Source organism: Coregonus lavaretus (genome assembly GCF_964263955.1).
Source record: "Coregonus lavaretus genome assembly, chromosome: 2".
Taxonomy (NCBI): domain Eukaryota; kingdom Metazoa; phylum Chordata; class Actinopteri; order Salmoniformes; family Salmonidae; genus Coregonus; species Coregonus lavaretus.
The window spans coordinates 71,980,823-72,000,937 of record NC_139989.1 but is presented as its reverse complement, the minus strand read 5'-3'; the positions used below and the strand labels follow the sequence as shown (position 1 = coordinate 72,000,937).

General features: G+C 40.9%; 4 protein-coding genes across 5 annotated transcripts in view; all 4 read right to left on the bottom strand.

The window, feature by feature from the left end:
* LOC311140296 (NACHT, LRR and PYD domains-containing protein 3-like) overlaps window positions 1–20,115 on the bottom strand; it is a 633,219-nt gene that overhangs the window by 328,704 nt on the left and 284,400 nt on the right. The gene's annotated exons all lie outside the window — the stretch shown is intronic.
* LOC311141792 (uncharacterized protein) overlaps window positions 1–20,115 on the bottom strand; it is a 103,583-nt gene that overhangs the window by 31,956 nt on the left and 51,512 nt on the right. The gene's annotated exons all lie outside the window — the stretch shown is intronic.
* On the bottom strand, window positions 1,604–9,542 carry LOC311150708 (protein NLRC3-like; the record flags this gene model as incomplete). Its single annotated transcript, XM_084188222.1, has 8 exons — window positions 1,604–1,835; window positions 3,266–3,430; window positions 5,468–5,602; window positions 6,075–6,213; window positions 6,507–7,249; window positions 7,629–8,566; window positions 8,993–9,159; window positions 9,529–9,542. The coding sequence occupies 8 exons, from the start codon at window positions 9,540–9,542 to the stop codon at window positions 1,605–1,607; spliced, it is 2,532 nt and encodes an 843-aa protein (XP_084044348.1). The 3' UTR covers window position 1,604.
* Window positions 15,696–19,331, bottom strand: LOC311141712 (NXPE family member 3-like). Its single transcript, XM_084177137.1, has 4 exons — window positions 19,168–19,331; window positions 17,871–18,703; window positions 17,472–17,539; window positions 15,696–16,607 (listed from the first exon to the last, which is right to left on the bottom strand). Exons 1-4 carry the CDS (start codon window positions 19,228–19,230, stop codon window positions 15,868–15,870), a joined length of 1,704 nt encoding a protein of 567 aa, XP_084033263.1. The 5' UTR covers window positions 19,231–19,331; the 3' UTR covers window positions 15,696–15,867.

The following is a 20,115-nucleotide window of genomic DNA, read 5'->3' as shown; positions in this document are numbered from 1 at the left end:
CACACAGTCAGCATATACCAGTGTGTGTGTGTGTGTGTCTGTGTCCAGTGTGTGTGTGTGTGTGTCCAGTGTGTTTGTTTCCTTTTTGTGTACGTGTGTGTCCAGTGTGAGTGTGTGTGTGTGTGTCTACTCTGTGTGTGTGTCCACTGTGTGTGTGTGTGTTTTTTTGTGTGTGTGTGTGTGTGTCCAGTGTGTGTGTTTCCTTTTTGTGTGTGTGTGTCCAGTGTATATGTGTGTCCAGTGTGTGTGTGTGTCCAGTGTATGTGTGTCCAGTGTGTGTGTGTGTGTGTGTGTGTGTCCAGTATGTGTGTGTTTGTCCAGTGTGTGTGTGTGTGTTTGTCCAGTGTGTGTGTGCCCAGTGTGTCTGTGTGTGTCCAGTATGTGTGTGTTTGTCCAGTGTGTGTGTGTGTGTGTGTGTCCAGTGTGTGTGTGTGTGTCCAGTATGTGTGTGTGTCCAGTGTGTGTGTGTGTGTGTGTCCAGTTTGTGTGTGTGTGTCCAGTGTGTGTGTGTGTCCAGTGTGTGTGTGTGTGTGTGTCCAGTTTGTGTGTGTGTGTGTCCAGTATGTGTGTGTCCAGTATGTGTGTGTTTGTCCAGTGTGTGTGTTTGTCCAGTGTGTGTGTGTGTCCAGTGTGTGTGTGTGTGTCCAGTGTGTGTGTGTGTGTCCAGTGTGTGTGTGTGTGTCCAGTGTGTGTGTGTGTCCAGTGTGTGTTTGTGTGTGTGAGTCCATTGTGTGTGTGTGTCCAGTGTGTGTGTGTGTGTGTGTGTGTGTGTGTGTGTGTGTGTCCAGTGTGTGTGTGTGTCCAGTGTGTGTGTGTGTGTCAAGTGTGTGTGTGTGTGTGTCCAGTGTGTGTGTTTGTTTCCTTTTTGTTTGTGTGTCCAGTGTGTGTTTGTGTGTGTGTGTGTCCAGTTTGTGTGTCCAGTATGTGTGTGTCCAGTGTGTGTGTGTGTGTGTGTCCAGTGTAAGTGTGTGTGTCCAGTGTGAGTGTTTGTGTGTCCAGTGTGTGTGTGTGTCTCTAGTGTGTGTTTATGTGTGTGTGTGTGTGTGTGTCCAGTGTGTGTGTGTCCAGTGTGTGTTTGTCCAGTGTGTGTGTGTTTGTCCAGTGTGTGTGTGTGTGTCCAGTGTGAGTGTGTGTGTGTCCAGTGTGTGTGTGTTTGTCCAGTGTGTGTGTGTTTGTCCAGTTTGTGTGTGTGTGTGTGTCCTGTGTGTGTGTGTGTGTGCCCGGTGTGTGTGTGTTTGTGTGTCCAGTGTGTGTGTGTGTGTGTGTGTGTCCAGTGTGTGTGTGTGTGTATCCAGTGTGTGTGTGTGTGTATCCAGTGTGTGTGTGTGTGTTTGTCCAGTGTGTGTGTGTGTACAGTGTGTGTGTGTGTACTGATACACGTGCACACACACACACACACACACACACACACACACACACACACATACTGTACATACACACACTGGACACACACACTGGACACACACACACACACTGGACACATACACACACAGGACACACACACACACACAGGAAACACACACACACACAGGAAACACACACACACACACAAACACACACAGTCTTTATATAACTTAGTCCAAGTGGTGGTCAGAATGTTTGTCTTAACTAGCCTGATAACTCCAACATGTCTGATATGAACATTGACATAAACCCTCTACATACTTGAGTTTCTCCAGTCTGCAGTGTGGATCCTCCAGTCCAGCAGAGAGCAGTCTGACTCCTGAGTCTCCTGGGTGATTGTAGCTCAGATCCAGCTCTCTCAGGTGTGAGGGGTTTGACTTCAGAGCTGAGACCAGAGAAGCACAGCCTTCCTCTGTGACTAGACAGCCTGACAGCCTTTAAAGAGTCAAATCATATTAAAACCACACTGCTATTCTTTGGTGGTCAAAATAGCAGCAGTATATTTTTTCTACATATTAAGATAAATCAGTGTCCTGAAACCTGCCATATCTATTCATAAATTAATGTATCATTTTTAGAAATTATCATAATATTGCTTGCAGAGAGAAACATGTATAGTACAAATATTTGAGTAGACTGACCAGAGCAGTTTAAAAAGCAGTATCAGTCAAAAGACAGACAGTGAGGTATCATATTTAGATTGTATTGAGTATACAGTCCACACCATATCTATTTTGACAGTGAAGCTAACATTTTAAATGTGGCTCTATACTCCAGCATGTTGGATTTGAGATCAAATGTTTCATATGAGGTGACAGTATATAATGTCACCTTTTATTTGAAAAGTATTTTCATATATATCTGTTTCACCGTTTAGAAAAATTAAAGCACTTTATGTATCTAGTCCCCCTATTTGAAGAAGTCATAAGTATTTTGACCAATTCACTTATAGTGTATTAAAGTAGTCAAAAGTTTAGTATTTGGTCCCAAACTCGTTGGTTGCATTTGCAGTTTGTTTTGGTTGTGTTTTGGGTTATGTTTTGTCCGATAGTAACTGAATAGTGGATGATGACTGGAGTAATTTTCTGTCTAAGTGAGTAGATAACATGTTTCTAAACACTACTAAATTAATCCTGATGATGACATGATTAAGAAAAATCATGAATGAATCATGAATAATAATGAGTGAGAAAGTTACAGAGGCTACAACAAAACATGCTAACCTCTCACCATTACCAATAACACAGGGGGTATGATCCTTGTTCCTCTTTAACTTTCTCATTCATCATCATTCAGGATTCATTCTTGATTATTCATAATCATAGTAGCATCCACATGAATGTAGAAGTGTTCAGAAACATCTTCTATTCTTACTGACAATACAAGTGAAGTGACTCCAAAATGACAGGACATTATTCACCATTCAGTTTCTATTGGGAAAAACATCATCCAAAACACAACCAAGACAAACTGCAAATGCATTCAACAAGTTTGTTGAATCAGAAGCTTGATGTAATCACTGCAGGTAAGGAATATGGGACCAAACACTAAACTTTTGACTAATGGAATTTGTCCAAATAATTACGACTTAAAAACGGCGAACTAGATACGTGCTTTCAATTCTAAACGGTAAAAAATATATATTTATGAATACCTTTAAATAAAAGGAGACATTCTGTACTGTTGCCTAATATGAAACATTATATCTCAAATCCAAAATGCTGGAGCATAGCACCAAATTTGTAACTGTAAGCTTCACTGTCCAAACACATATGGTGTGGACTATGTGTGCCTGGTAAACACATGTGGATCTGGTGAACAGTTATCACTTGTTGACCAACTACAGGAATACTGACCTCAGAGTCTCCAGTTTACAGTGGGGATTCCCCAGTCCAGCAGAGAGCAACTTCACTCCTGAATCCTTCAGGTCATTGTTACTCAGATCCAGCTCTCTCAGGTGTGAGGGGTTTGACCTCAGAGCTGAGACCAGAGAAGCACAGCCTTCCTCTGTGACTAGACAGCCTGACAGCCTGACAAAGAGTAAAATCATATTAAAACCGCACTGACATTCTTTGGTGGTGAAAATATATATTTTTTACATTTTCAGATACATCAGAGTCCTGAAACCTGCCATATCTATTCATAAATGTATATATACAGTACCAGTCAAAAGTTTGAACACACCTACTCATTCAAATTTTTGTTTAGTGTTTTAAAAACATTTTTTTACATTGTAGAATAATAGTGAAGACATCAAAACTATGAAATAACACATATGGAATCATGTAGTAACTAAAAAAGTGTTAAACAAATTTTCTATATTTTATTTTGTAGATTCTTCAAATAGCCACCCTTTGCCTTGATGACAGCTTTGCACACTCTTGCCATTCTCTCAACCAGCTTCATGAGGTAGTCACCTGGAATGCATTTCAATTAACAGGTGTGCCTTCTTAAAAGTTAATTTGTGGAATTTCTTTCCTTCTTAATGTGTTTGAGCCAATCAGTTGTGCTGTGACAAGGTAGGGGGGGTATACAGAAGGTAGCCCTATTTGGTAAAAGACCAAGTCCATATTATGTCAAGAACAGCTCAAATAAGCAAAGAGAAACCACAGTCCATCATTACTTTAAGACATGATGGTCATTCAATAAGGAACATTTCAAGAACTTTTAAAGTTTCTTCAAATGCAGTCGCAAAAAACATCAAGCGCTATGATGAAACTGGCTCTCATGAGGACCGCCACAGGAATGGAAGACCCTGAGTTACCTCTGCTGCAGAGGATACGTTCATTAGAGTTACCAGCCTCAGAAATTGCAGCCCAAATAAATGCATCACAGAGTTCAAGTCACAGACACAGGTCAACATCAACTGTTCAGAGGTGACTGTGTGAATCAGGCCTTCATGGTCGAATTGCCTCAAATAAATCACTACTAAAGGACCCCAATAAGAAGAAGAGACTTGCTTGGGCCAACAAACACGGGCAATGACATTACACAGGTGGACATTTGTCCTTTGGTCTGGAGTCCAAATTGGAGATTTTTGGTTCCAACCGCCGTGTCTTTGTGAGAAGCGGTGTGGGTGAACGGATGATCTCGGCATGTGTAGTTCCCACCATAAAGCATGGAGGAGGAGGTGTTATGGTGTGGGGGTGCTTTGCTGGTGACACTGTCTGTGATTTATTTAGAATTCAAGGCAGACTTAACCAGCATGGCTACCACAGCATTCTGCAGCGATACGCCATCCCATCTGGATTGGGCTTAGTGGGACTATCATTTGTTTTTCAACAGGACAATGACCCAACACACCTCCAGGCTATGTAAGGGCTATTTTACCAAGAAGGAGAGTGATGGAGTGCTGCATCAGATGACCTGGCCTCCACAATCACCCGACCTCAACCCAATTGAGATGGTTTGGGATGAGTTGGACGGCAGAGTGAAGGAAAAGCAGCCAACAAGTGCTCAGCATATGTGGGAACTCCTTCAAGACTGTTGGAAAAACATTCCAGGTGAAGCTGGTTGAGAGAATGCCAAGAGTGTGCAAAGCTGTCATCAAGACAAAGGGTGGCTATTTGAAAAATGTCAAATATAAAATATATTTTCATTTGTTTAACACTTTTTTGGTTACTACATGATTCCATATGTGTTATTTCATAGTTTTGATGTCTCCACTATTATTTTACAATATAAAATTTTGTAAAAATAAAGAAAAAACCTTGAATGAGTAGGTGTGTCCGAACTTTTGACTGGTACTGTATATAAATGAATTAATGTATCATTATTAACAGTAGATAACATATTTCTAAACACTACTAAATTAATCTTTGTGTGTGTGTGTGTGTGTCAGGTGCGTGTGTCCAGTGTGTGTTTGTGTTTGTGTGTGTGTGTGTGTGTGTGTGTGTGTGTGTGTGTGTGTGTGTGTGTGTGTGTGTGTCCAGTGTGTGTATGTGTGTGTGTGTGTGTGTGTCCAGTGTGTGTGTGTGTGTCCAGTGTGTGTGTGTGTCCAGTGTGTGTCCAGTGTGTGTGTGTTTATTGAGTGATACAGGAATACTGACCTCAGAGTCTCCAGTTTACAGTGGGGATTCCCCAGTCCAGCAGAGAGCAGCTTCACTCCTGAATACTTCAGGTCATTGTTACTCAGATCCAGCTCTCTCAGGTGTGAGGGGTTTGACTTCAGAGCTGAGACCAGAGAAGCACAGCCTTCCTCATTGACTAGACAGCCTTACAGCCTGCAAAGAGTCAAATCATATTAAAACCACACTGCTATTCTTTGGAGTTTAGTCATTTTCTGTCTAAGTGAGTAGATAACATGTTTCTAAACACTACTAAAGTAATCCTGATGATGCCAAGATTGAGAAATATCATGAATGAATCATGAATAATAATGAGTGAGAAAGTTACAGAGGCTACAACAAAACATAGTAACCTCTCACCATTAACATCAAATAAAAGGTGACATTCTGTACTGTTGCCTTATATGAAACATTCTATCTCAAATCCAAAATGCTGGAGCATAGCACCAAATGTAAAACTGTAAGCTTCACTGTCCAAACACATATGGTGTGGACTATGTGTGCCTGGTAAACACATGTGGATCTGGTGAACAGTTATCACTTGTTGACCAACTACAGGAATACTGACCTCAGAGTCTCCAGTTTACAGTGGAAATTCCCCAGTCCAGCAGAGAGCAGCTTCACTCCTGAATCCTTCAGGTCATTGTTACTCAGATCCAGCTCTCTCAGGTGTGAGGGGTTTGACTTCAGAGCTGAGACCAGAGAAGCACAGCCTTTCTCTGTGACTCCACAGCCTGACAGCCTGACAGAGAGATCATCATGATTTCACAAACACACTGTTAATTTAACACCAGTAGTGTAGAAGGACAATGGCAGATGCATTTGGTTTATTCTCTTAAACAACATATAGATTCATCTTCCGTCTCCTAGAATTGTATGGTCATATTGTTATACTAATGTGAACACCAATGCACTGATTCAGTACGTTTTTCTATTTAATATTATATATTATATACATATTATAATACATATATTTCTCTAAACTGAATATTTCTTCCTGATGATTAGTACTTAAATGTCATTGTATGTACTCACAGAGCAGCTCTGGAGGCTTTGACCACTAGCAGCAGCCTCAGAAGACCTTCCTCTGATCTGGAGTATTTCTTCAGGTCAAACACATCCAGCTCCTTTTCTGAAGTCAGCAACACAAAGACCAGAGCTGACCACTGTGCAGGTGACAGTTTGGCTTCTGAGAGACTTCCTGAGCTCAGGTAGCTTTGGATCTCCTCCACTAGAGAATGGTCATTCAGTTCATTCAGACAGTGGAACAGATTGATGCACCTCTCTGGAGAGGGATTCTTCCTGATCTTCTCCTTGATGTACTTGACTGTTTCTCTATGGCTCTGTGAGCTGCTTCTTGTCTTTGTCAGTAGACCTCGTAAGTGCTTCTGATTGGACTCCAGTGAGAGGCCCAGAAGGAAGCGGAGGAACAGGTCCAGGTTTCCTGTCTCACTTTGTAAGGCTTTATCCACAGCACTCTTGTAGACAGTAACTTCAGTAACTTCCATTAGATTATCATTGTTGTTGATGAATGAGAGGAACACATATACAGCAGCCAGAAACTCCTGAATGCTCAGATGCACGAAGCAGTACAACTTGTCCTGGTAGAGCACACATTCCTCTTTAAAGAGCTGTGTGCACAATCCTGAGTACACTGAGGCTTCATTGACATCAATGCCAGCCTCTTTCAGGTCTTCTTCATAGAAAATCAGATTGCCCTTCACAAGCTGTTGAAAAGCCAGTTTTCCCAGTGACAGAACGCTCTCTTTATTCCAGTGTGGACCTGTCTCTTCTTTCCCAAGATACTTTTCATTCTTACATTTACATTTACATTTTAGTCATTTAGCAGACGCTCTTATCCAGAGCGACTTACAGTTAGTGAATACATATATATTTTTTAATACTGGCCCCCCGTGGGAATCGAACCCACAACCCTGGCGTTGCAAACGCCATGCTCTATCAACTGAGCTACATCCCTGCCGGCCATTCCCTCCCCTACCCTAGACAACGCTGGGCCAATTGTGCACCGCCAATGAGTCTCCCGGTCGCGGCCGGCTGCGACAGAGCCTGGATTCGAACCAGGATCTCTAGTGGCACAGTTGCACTGCGATGCAATGCCTTAGACCACTGCGCCACTCAGGAGTACACAAGGTGTGAGTACATCTCAGTCAGAGTCTTTGGCATCTCTTCTGTCTTGTCTGTACTCAACATGTGCTCAAGGACTGTTGCAGAAATCCAACAGAAGACTGGAATGTGGCACATGATGTGGAGGCTCCTTGATGTCTTTATGTGTGAGATGATTCTGCTGGCCAGGTCCTCATCACTGAATCTCTTCCTGAAGTACTCCTCCTTCTGTGGGTCATTGAACCCTCGTACCTCTGTCACCTGGTCAACACACCCTGAAGGGATCTTATTGGCTGCTGCAGGTCGGGTAGTTATCCAGAGGAGAGCAGAGGGAAGCAGATTTCCCTTGATGAGATTTGTCAGCAGAACATCCACTGAGGTTGACTCTGTGACGTCACAACAGATCTTGTTCTTCTGGAAGGCTAGGGGCAGTCGGCACTCATCCAGACCATCAAAGATGAACAGAATTTTGTACTTGTCGTAGTTGGAGATTCTTGATTCTTTGGTTTCCATTGAGAAGTGATTGAGAAGTTCAATCAAAGTGTGTTTTTCCTTTTTCATCAAATTCAGCTCCCGAAAAGGGAATGAAAATACAAATTGGACATCCTGATTTGCTTTTCCTTCAGCCCAGTCCAGAATGAACTTCTGCACAGAGACTGTTTTTCCAATGCCAGCGACTCCCTTTGTCAGCACAGTTCTGATAAGTTTTTCTTGTCCAGTTAAGGGTTTGAAGATGTCGTTACATTTGATTGCAGTCTCTGGTCTTGCTTGTTTCCTGGTTGTTGTCTCAATCTGTCTCAGCTCATGTTCATTATTGACCTCTCCTGTTCCACCCTCTGTGATGTAGAGCTCTGTGTAGATCTTATTGAGAAGTGTTGGGTTTCCTTGTTTAGCGATCCCCTCAAATACACATTGAAACTTCTTCTTTAGATTAGATTTGAGTTCACGTTGGCAAATCACAGCAAGCTCTTCTGAATGAAGAAATAACACAGAGGATATTAATATTACATCTGTTTTAATGCCTACAGTATTGTAAGACTGTCTTATAAAGTTTTAATTATAATCATTTATTCTCTTAACTGACTGTATAAATCTGTAAATGTTTTCATAATGCATTACAGACTGGTGTGACTGATTATATTATTATTGGTATTCTCTCTCTCTCTCTCTCTCTCTCTCTCTCTCTCTCTCTCTCTCTCTCTCTCTCTCTCTCTCTCTCTCTCTCTCTCTCTCTCTCAACACAACACAACACATTCTTCTGCTACTTGATGAGGTCACTAGGTGTTGTGTTAAGGCTGCTACAATATCATTTAGTTACACAGCTACTTTAGCTGTACTTTAGCTACAGCTTTTAAATGTTCTAAAACAGCATTCAACATGAGGCAGACAGCTCTTACTTTTCTCCAGTGTGTCAGCAAGCTCCTTCTGGTTCATTTTCCTCAGGACGTGCAGTGTGATCTTCAGAGCCCCCTCTCTGGCACTGCTCTCCTGCTTCTCATCTGTTTGATGACTCTGGGAAGACTGACCACTGAGAATCTCTGACTCTGATATCTCCTGTTGGTTTCTGTGGACAAAAGATGAGATTACATCTCCTCATCCAGGGAGTACACACACACACACATACACACACACACACACACACACACACACACACACACACACACACACACACACACACACACACACTCACACACACACACACACACACAGGGAGGGAATGTTTTGTTTGTTTAATATTGTTTTAGGACTATGAACATTGAAAAAAGTATTAGCCTATGGATTATGAAAACAACAAAAAGAAATGGTAAAATGGGAGAGGAGAAATGACTAGAGACAGTGTTGTTTAACTCACTGACCATGACCCATGAGTTCTTCTTACCTTTGTTCAGTAGAACAGTCTCCCTCTCTAAAGTCTATAGGACGACTCATAGACCGGTCACTCTTCATGGACACACAGCTGGGTACAGGGGAGGCTGGTCTCTCCTGCTTGATTGGGCTTCAACACAACAGAGACAAACATTACATCTCTCATCTACTCTGAGCTCAGATGGGGAAACAAGAGTTTCATTCAAAAACGCTATATATCCATTTTCAGAAATGTTGGTGAATTAGATTTTATTGTTTAAAGAAATTATGAAAGAGATTGGTGTGTTTTTTCACTATCTAATCATGGCATGTGATTGTTCAATGAAAGACATGTATTTGTTTAAAATCTATCACTTGATGGTTTCATTTCAGAGAGACAAATAATCATGTTTTTTTTGCAAAATGCTATATATCTGCCTCACTCTCAGAGAAATAAGTAGTACTGCTAGGTTTTACACAGTCAAATGTGGTCGACCGGCTCGATTTGATGTTATGTAGTAAAATTTGAAATGTTTATTTTTTATTTTTTTTTACATTGGATAAAAGTAGAGACTCAGCTAGAAAAAGGTATATCATACACTACTGTTTAGGAACAATGGGAAAGTAATTCTGCTTTGAAAGATGATAAACTTGTAACCTCAATTTTGAGAAAATGGTCTTTGAATGTTTTGGTTCACCTACTGGAGAGCTCTTCTTTATCTACAGTGGTATTACTTTGGCAGATAATGTCACCCATCTAAATAAATAGTTTTTTAAATATATATAGTTAACTAAATGTATGGTGTTTTTGGTTTATGTCAGTTTCATTGTTTGTTATACTATAAATGGTTATTTTATGGTTGTAAGTGGTAAAATGAACTAGAAAATGTCATATTTTGCAATTCTGAGTAATTACTACTTTAGTAAGGATATACTTTATTCAGTACTACTGCAGTTGCTAAATAATTCCAATAGATGGCAGCATAAGACCATGAATGACATTTCAGAAGATTAGTTTAGTTTTCTCCCTGGATACACCACCACTCCCCCTCACAGGAAAACTCCTGCACACGCTTTTTACTGTCCCTTTCCACACTGTTAACGCAAGAGGAACGACTGAAAAAGCATTTAACAGATTACTGTGAAATAATATAATGATGATTCATGTTTATTATTACCTGTTTTTATACTCATGTTTTGAAATCATACTTCATTACTATAATGATTATCAATAAGCCTGAACATTAATTTAGTCACCTCTGGTCGAGAAAAATGTATTTTCCTAGTACATTCATTGTCAGATTCATCAACCAGCAGCGAGCACTCTGCCTTCTAGCACAAGCGAGGGGCATGTTGAGGTACATTTGCTAACCGCGAGGGTTGCATTATGTAATTTATTGGTGGTCTGGAAGACGCACTCTTGTCTTTTCTATTCCGAGGTTGTTTAATCGCAATATTAGATATTTAAAAATGCATGTATATTAGAGTTGAGGTTGGAGCATCTGACTAGTGATTATTTACCAGGGGTTCAACACCTGCTATAGTCACTATTTTTATTGCTCTTCCAAAAGCATCACAGGCCTAATACGAGATATATAGCTAATTAAAGTAATGAGTGACCATTTTAGAAAATCATGGGACATTTAGAATTTGGTTGCATGCTATTTTATGTCAATCATATTGCTGCTTGTAGCCTATAACTGATGCTTCGTGGTGTTATGCTGCCATCTATTGGAAATATTCAGCTATTAAAAGTTATTAATTCGCGTACATACATTGGTGAGGGAGCTGAGAAATAAAGTGTATTAGATCAGTCTCAAACCTGCCCCACGCCAATTGCTGGACTTTCACACAGAGGTTACTAGGTCACCCAATTCAAACCACATTTGAAAAATAAAACAAATGTGTCTTATTTATCAAGTGTTCAGTCTTGTTATTATACATATAATAAAATAACAACAAAATAATCAAAACGCTATTTAATACTATAATTGTATTTACTAAGATAATATTATTACTAAAATAGTTTCTAAAAGTGTTCTAGGCTACCCTACCCTAGAATTAGGGGTTACGACTATAATAGGTTATAAGTAGGGTAAGAGTTTCTGTATAGCACTTTGTGACATCTGCTGGTGTAAAAAGGGCTTTATAAATACATTTGATTGATTGTTAGGTTTAGGGTTTTTATGGCAAAAAACTGTATGTGTTTATAGCACTCTTGCGCCTCCCTTTGGCCATCTGTGGGTACTACATAACTCATTCATGACATTTTTTACATTTACATTTTACATATTTAGCAGACGCTCTTATCCAGAGCGACTTACAGTTAGTGAGTGCATACATTTTCATACTGGCCCCCCGTGGGAAACGAACCCACAACCCTGGCGTTGCAAGCGCCATGCTGTACCAACTGAGCTATATGACACTTGCTAGGCTCATAATCTGAGGTAGCAACTGTGTCAGATCTACAAATCCATTAGCTAGACCACCCAATTAGACAACAATCACCCCATTATACCCATTTGGTTTGCAACTCAGTGAACCTGCGCAGCATTCGCTCAATTTGATGCCTATGAACGAAGATTTCGATGCATATCAAATTACCCAGCAGCCATTTAGAAACAACAAGTAATCAGAAAAATGGTTATTTCTTAATTTAAAAAATGTCTTCTGGCTGTTTAAATCTGCCACATCTTGAAAAAGAGGACAGGGACATGCGTTTTGTTTAGATTGTACACTTTTTTCTTAAAACAAATACTCAGGTTAACATTGAGCGCGCTCACCAAGTAACCGTAACCTTGTTAATAATAATAAGTTACCTGAGGTAAACAAACAGTAGAACTAATAGGAGCTGGCAGGGTGAAAAATGCCCAAACATAAGGCCTGTTTTTTTCGCGATTACTTCATAACCAGGGACAGAAGGTAATATTATGTAACTGGGCTCCATGGCGGATGCAATGAACTAATTTTATCAGAAATAAACGTTGTAAAAAATTTTACTTGAGGCGCCCCGAAAATAATATTCAAAAAGTTCAGTCCTTGGACACAGAGGGGTTAAACACTAAAGTTACCGTCCATCTAGTGAAGAGAGGAGAACCGGACAGAGGGATGGTAGGTAGCCAGCATCTGTCAACGAGAGAGGGAGAAGCCCTCCACCGTATTTAACAGGTGGAAGAAACAACCCGGGAGCTCCATCGGTCCACAAGAAATGCAGGCAGCCGGTGATGATGTAGTGGTAGCTAGGATAACTAGGATGCTGCTGGTAGAGTAGCTAGCTTAGCTAGCTGTACCGACTAGCTTGGCTAGCTAGCAGGTCGTTCGTCTGTCCCTCGAGGATGATGACGAATCCGGTGAACCACAAGATGAAACAAGGATAGCGAGTGAAAAGGATCTGGCTACGAGTGAAAAGGATCTGGCTACACTCATACTGTCACTGACCATTACGCAAAAAAAGCTAATTGAACAATAAATTTCGGCGTCTCAACACTGTATCGAACTCCGTCGTTATTCCCCAACATCACCTCAGACCACTCTGCGCGCAACTGGACAATATGCTTGGCGCCAAACCCTTTCGTGGACGCGGACAGTTCTGTACGGGAACGCGGACAGTTCTGTACGGGGACGCGGACAGTTCTGTATGGGACGCGGACAGTTCCAGAACGCGGACATGAGCAGAGCCACACAATAAACTAAACCAGGGGTGTCAAACTCATTTTAGCTCAGGAGCCACATGGAGGAAAATCTATTCCCAAGTGGGCCGGACCGGAAAAATCATGGTATATATAACTTAAAAACAACAACTTCAGATTGTTTTCTTTGTTTTAATACGATCAACACACAACATAAAGCTGGAGCCTGAGGACAGTGTGTCCAAAATAGTACAAGCACAACATCACTATTAATCATAAAACACGTCAAGTTTATTTGAAAATTAGAAAGAAAAAGAACACACAAACACACAATGCCTCAGTGATTAACAGAACTGTTTCACAGATCACAGAACTATATCAGGGTGTCATTTCTCAGGCAGAAATGTAGATAAAAATAATGAAATCCTGTTCCCCAAACAAGTGCAAGAACCACAGAGTCAAGAATAGGTTAAATATACAAATAAAATAAAATCAATTAAAAACAATAGCACATCAACATAAAAACATATAAACATAAAGCTGGAGCCTGAGGACAGTGTCCAAAAGCACAACATCACTGTTAATCATAAAACACCTCAAGTTATTTGAAAGTTCTGAGGACGAAGAACACACAAACACACTTTGCCTCAGTGATTCACAGAAGTATATCACAGATCACAGAACTATATCAGGGTGTCATTTCTCAGGCAGAAATGTAGATAAAAATAATGAAATCCTGTTCCCCAAACAAGTGCAAGAACCACAGAGTCAAGAATATGTTAAATATACAAATAAAATAAAATCAATTAAAAACAATAGCACATCAACATAAAAAGATATAAACATAAATCTGAAAGCGTTGCTCAAACTCCCGTAACAGTCCCGTTATTTTATCTTTGAACCGCTTCATGTCTGCCACATGTTGGGTCGCGCACACATTTTTCAGACAGGGGAAGTGAGCTGCATCACCACCGGCAAGTTGCGTCTCCCACAATGACAGCTTCAACTTGAAAGAACGTATGCTGTCATAATTCTGCGTGACAACTTTGTTGCGCCCTTGCAGCTGTTTGTTCAAGATATTCAGGTGCTCTGTAACATCCACCATAAATGCAAGGTCCTGCATCCATTCTGCGGAATGAAATTCTAACACTGGTTTGCCCTTTTCTTCCATGAACTGTTCAATTTCTTCTCGTAAATCAAAGAAACGCCTCAGCACAGCACCTCGGCTTAACCATCTTACCTCAGTGTGGTATGGCAGGCCATAGATGTGGTCTTTCTCTCTGAGAAGGCTGTCAAACTGACAGTGATTCAGGCTTCTGGATCGGATGAAATTAACAGTTTGGATGACCACCTTCATGACGTTATCCATCTTTAATGACTTGCAACACAAAGCCTCCTGGTGCAAAATACAGTGAAAAGTCAAAAAATCACGTCCTCCATTTGCAGATTGCACTTTCTCTCTGAACTTTGTCACAACGGCTGCTTTTATCCCGATCATTGAGGGCGCACCATCTGTAGCCAGGCTGACAGCGCGGGACCAGTCCACTCCGACCCTGTCCAGCGCGCCGACGAGTGCGGTAAAAATATCAGCTGCTGTCGTTGTATCTGTCATCGGCACCAACTCCACGAACTCCTTGGTGACGGTCAATGTGTCATCAACTCCGCGGATGAAAATGGCCAGTTGTGCAACATCTGTAATGTCCGTACTTTCATCAATTGCAACCGAAAACGCAATAAATGACTTTACTTTTTGCTTCAACTGGCTGTCCAAATCCACTGAAAGATCGGAAATCCTGTCTGCAACTGTGTTTCTTGTCAGGCTGATATTTGCAAAAGCCTGCCGCTTTTCAGGGCACACAATCTCCGCTGCCTTCATCATGCATGTTTTTACAAATTCACCCTCACTAAATGGTTTTGAAGCCACTGCGATTTCATTAGCAATGAGGTAGCTAGCTTTCACTGCAGCGTCACTGATGTCTCGGCTGTGAGTAAACACAGACTGCTGTTTCTTCAGACCCGCCAACAGTTCATTCACCTTCTCTCATCTCCGCTGTCCTTTAAAGTTGTCATATTTGTCGGCATGAAGACTCACATAGTGGCGACGAAGGTTATATTCTTTCAGCACTGCAACATGCTCTGAACACACCAAACATACAGCTTTCCCATTCAATTACGTGATTAAATAGGATGACAATTTTTCTTGGAACACTCTGCACTCTGCGTCCACTTTTCTCTTTTTTGACAGAGACATATTGGGGCAATGAGGGTGCCAAAGCACATAATGTTAAAAGTAGAAGCCGTAATAAATATCGCGGGCAAAACAAAGTAGCTCATTGGCTGCACGTGCTTGACCTACTTGCTCTGCCCCGGTATAAACAGTTTGCTTGCTTAACACAATTGCTATTGCGCCATCCAGTGGACGCAATTGGAACAGCAGTTTATTTTATTGAAGAATTGCAGCGTATTTTTATACTTTACAATATTTTTTTTATTTTTTATTTTTCTTCATTTTTTAAAAATCATCTCGCAGGCCGGATTAAACCCGTTTGCGGGCCTGATCCGGCCCGCGGGCCGTACGTTTGACACCCCTGTCATAGACTGTTGTTAATTAATGCATAAAAAAAAAAGACAATTTGCTCTAAAACAGCCCACAAGTTCTTTAAATGAATCATTGCTTAACTATATTTTATGCATGACAGAAGAATCAGTGCAGAGCTGAAAGCAGGCAATAGTTTGACAACCACCATGTTCTATGCAGTTGATTTTACAGGCAATCCCTTTTGAATGCTTCTCTTTTCTCACTGCGGACAAACAAAGGACAGGAAGAGGTCCACTTCATTTTGGATCACCACGGGGGGCGGGTGAATGTTATCCGGAGAATAGTGGCAGGAGGTCATCTGCCAAACGTCAATGAGGACCACGGGCAAGGCCCTGAATATTTCCCTTAGAGCCACGTCGAGCTGCCAGGAGAGCCAGTCGCTGCCGTACACATCCTTGTAGCCCGTGTTGGCTGATTTGATCACTACCAGAGTAGTGGGAGATCGTCTTAGCAGCGACGCCACAGCCCTACGGATGACGACCAGACGGTGTGCATACACAGCCAGTGGGTACGTGGTGAAATGAGCCCAGATGGTGAAGACGACTACAGAGTGTGCACCCCCTGCCAGACCCTCCACCTCCCTGGCGATGTAGTGGAGGTCAGCCCAGGGGGTCTTGCTCGTCCGTATAGGTATCCCATGGGCCCGCCAGATGATACGGGTGTTGGACTGGGTGTCGACTGCCTCAAAGGGGCCCGATTTGCTTGATGTGTGAAGGTTCAGGCGTTTCAGTGTTGGCACAGTGTTCTCCAGGTACTCCAACCATTGACGGAGAGTGGAGTCACCCATCATAAGGATCTGTTTGTCCTTCAGGCATCTAGATATCAGTTTAGCTGAGGGAAATGATTTTGAGTCACACACCATGGACGTCCAGCGATCCTGGAGGTAGAATCCAGACGGTACTGGGGTGTGCAAACCAGGACTGCATTTTGTGTTTGGACCTAGAGAGAGAAAAATCATTGTTAGATCATCTGAGCCGAATCTGCATTGCTAGCATGAAATAAAATGTTATTTTCACGCGCCGAATACCGTGAAATGCTTACTTACAAGCCCTTAACCAACAATGCATGAAAAAGTTAAGAAAATATTTACTAAATAAAATAAAGTAAAAAATCAAATATACAGGGGGTACCGAGTCAATGTACGGGGATACAGGTTAGTCGAGGTAGAGGACGCTGATTTGTGATAATGACACCAGTTTGCAAGTTGATAACAAGCCAGGTTTAAACCAGATAACAAAGGATATGACTTGTTTAAAGATTGTGACTTATGTAGGTAGCAAGGTACTGCTGTATTCTGTGTATTGGTATTACAATAACCCAAGGAACAGCTGTATTCTGTGTAATGGTATTACAGTAATGCAAGGTACTGCTGTATTCTGTGTAGTGGTATTACAATAACCCAAGGAACTGCTGTATTCTGTGTAATGGTATTACAGTAATGCAAGATACTGCTGTATTCTGTGTAGTGGTATTACAATAACCCAAGGAACTGCTGTATTCTGTGTAATGGTATTACAGTAACCCAAGGTACTGCTGTATTCTGTGTAATGGTATTACAGTAACCCAAGGAACTGTTGTATTCTGTGTAATGGTATTACAGTAACCCAAGGTACTGCTGTATTCTGTGTAATGGTATTACAATAACCCAAGGTACTGCTGTATTCTGTGTAATGGTATTACAGTAACCCAAGGAACTGCTGTATTCTGTGTAATGGTATTACAGTAACCCAAGGTACTGCTGTATTCTGTGTAATGGTATTACAGTAACAGGAGGGGAAGGGGGAATATGTTGTAGGGACTTACGGGTTTCATTGCCCTGTTGCTGGACATGTACAACTGAATTATCATATGGTACAATAATGTTTGTGAATCTGCAAAAAATGAAATATTATTTTAGTGTGAAGAACAACAATCAATAATTTGGAGACACTACCATTAAGTGATGGAACAGGATGCAGTGCAGTCATGGTTTGTACACATATCTGCTAACATTGGGTCTACAGCAATTTACTTTATTTTCCTGAACAGCATGAATTGTCATTTCACCAATGTTATGTGAGTTCCTCTTTCCCCAACATAAAATATTTTCAAATAATAGGATAGGATTGTGTTTGGATAACAAGAGGGGCTACATTAAATCAGATGGTGGGTAAACAATGACCCCCAAGCTGCATATTTGACACCCGATTGAAAGATATCTACCTCTTAAGAAGAGTTGTCTCCAACTTGGAGAGTACTGCCTGGTAACCACCCATGCTGTGGTAGGTCAAAGCATGGCAGGGCAGGGAAGATGGCCGACGACAGAACCAGGACTCTCCGGTGACTGGCTCTCTGTACTCACAGCAACACTGCGAGCTGTTCCCCACCAGCCTAGGACTTCTCTGGGCATTGCACATCGTTGTTTCCTGCTTGCCACCCTCCTCAAAGTAGCCTTGGAAGTAGACCTTATCTGGGTCCTGTTCCCTTTGCCTGCACAGTACCTGCACGGCCTCACTGGAGTGCACTAGGCGGATGGACACCTTGGCAGGTCCGGGCCAAAGCAGGGCCAGGCGGGCAGTGTAGGTGCCATTAAAGTGGTCTGTTACAGCTCCATAAGTACTGGCCTTAAGTTCTGCGTTAAACAACTTGGCCTGAAAAAAGTCCCCTCCATAGGTTTTGATCCTGTTTTTAGTATCTCTAGCTATCAAAATGACATCTATAAACCCTCCAACTGTGTGGTTTGAATTGGGGTTGACAACAGAGAATGAGCACTTAGTGGGGTTTGTGGCCTCATCTGTGGATAAGAGGTCAACAGGCGGTAATGACCATTGTAGCTTTGTGACCAGAGATTCCCATTCCTCTGTACTTATTAAGGAGTCATTGGTTGGCGTAAATGTCCTGTTGGTGATTCCATTACAAATATCAACATGTGGAGTTTGAATGGTAATATATGGGGTATGAGTGGTAACATATGGAGTGTCAGTGGTAAAGGTAGTGTGGTTGACTTTAAGGTAATGTGAAAGAATATTCAATTGGCAATGGTTGTCTCGACACACCTGAAATAGAAAGACATGGTAGCCCTTATTACATTTAAAATATGATCTCATGAACTCTGCTATATTTGATGTTTGTCCAAAAGATGCAAATGTTGAACTGCATGCTCAACGATCCTCTTGTGGACAAAATACCGCCACTGCTAAATTGCCTCCCGGTGTATAATTTCATCTTGGAGAAACATTGAATGTAGCAGTGTAAAGCTGGGGAACAGGCTGTCAAGTTAACAAGTAACTCTTTGAATGATCAATAACTAATAATTCCATGAATCATTATTTTGACCAAAACCTGAGCAATAAAAAGTAATCTGACTGAACAAAGGCAAATTAAAATGGCATTTTAAATTAGATTAGACCTTAATGGAGCCTAAGCTTTTTAATGATTTCAAGCATCTTACAGTACTTGTATTTATATGTCTTATAATCATTTATAAGATCAAGAATATAAAAAGTGCTTTAGAACTTACTGACAAAAACAAAATGGTGATCGTTACCACCATAAACAATATCTGTAGCCGCAGTCTTCCCATTCTCAATCTGTTGGTAAATCAGAAGGTAAAAGATTATCAAAGTTTGAACAGACAGGAAAGGCAGCTCTCCAAATCTTGAATATGATGGACAGGAAAATGTCAAAATTAGAGCCATATACATAACTTAATTTTGGACAGTTTTACTTTTTATGAGTTCCTGTGACATTTTTTGTGCAGGGCCCCAGTATTGACTAACTAACAATACTACTGGAAATATGTTTTCATTCTCTTAAGGGTTCTTTTTTTTTGTTTTCCTTTTGTTTTGTTTTTTTGTTTTTTGTATTTTTATTTTTTATTTTTTTTAATGGATCAGCTTAATATTGCAGATCGATTGTATCTTCTATCAATGTAATTGTCTGCATCACTTCCAATCCCCCATGTTTTTTTAAATCTTTTTTTTATATATATACTCCCCTTTATTACTTTTCAACCCCACCATCCTTTCCCTACTTGGAGTAAATTAGTGAACAACAATGCCCAGCCCTCTACTTCCGGTCTATACCTACTATCTACACCTTATGGACAGAGTTAATTTTACAATAATTCTATTTTATATATATATATTTATTTTTTTGCTCCTGAACTTCTTCTACTCTCAACCTCTCCGATCATTTTCATGATGTCCATCCGGTTTGCTTCTATATGCCATAACTTTCTAACTGTGCTCTTTCCCAAAAGCTCCCAACATACAACCTATATACTTATTATGGACACAGTATGCTTACATTATTAGCTATCTTTGTTATTATTTGTTGTTATTTGTTATTAGTCCCATCCTTCAACTCTATTCAATACATTCCATCTATCTCTTAACACCATCCATATAGGATTTCTATTTGCCATATATATTTCAACCGTACTGTGATGTTTTACAAAAGTTCTGAA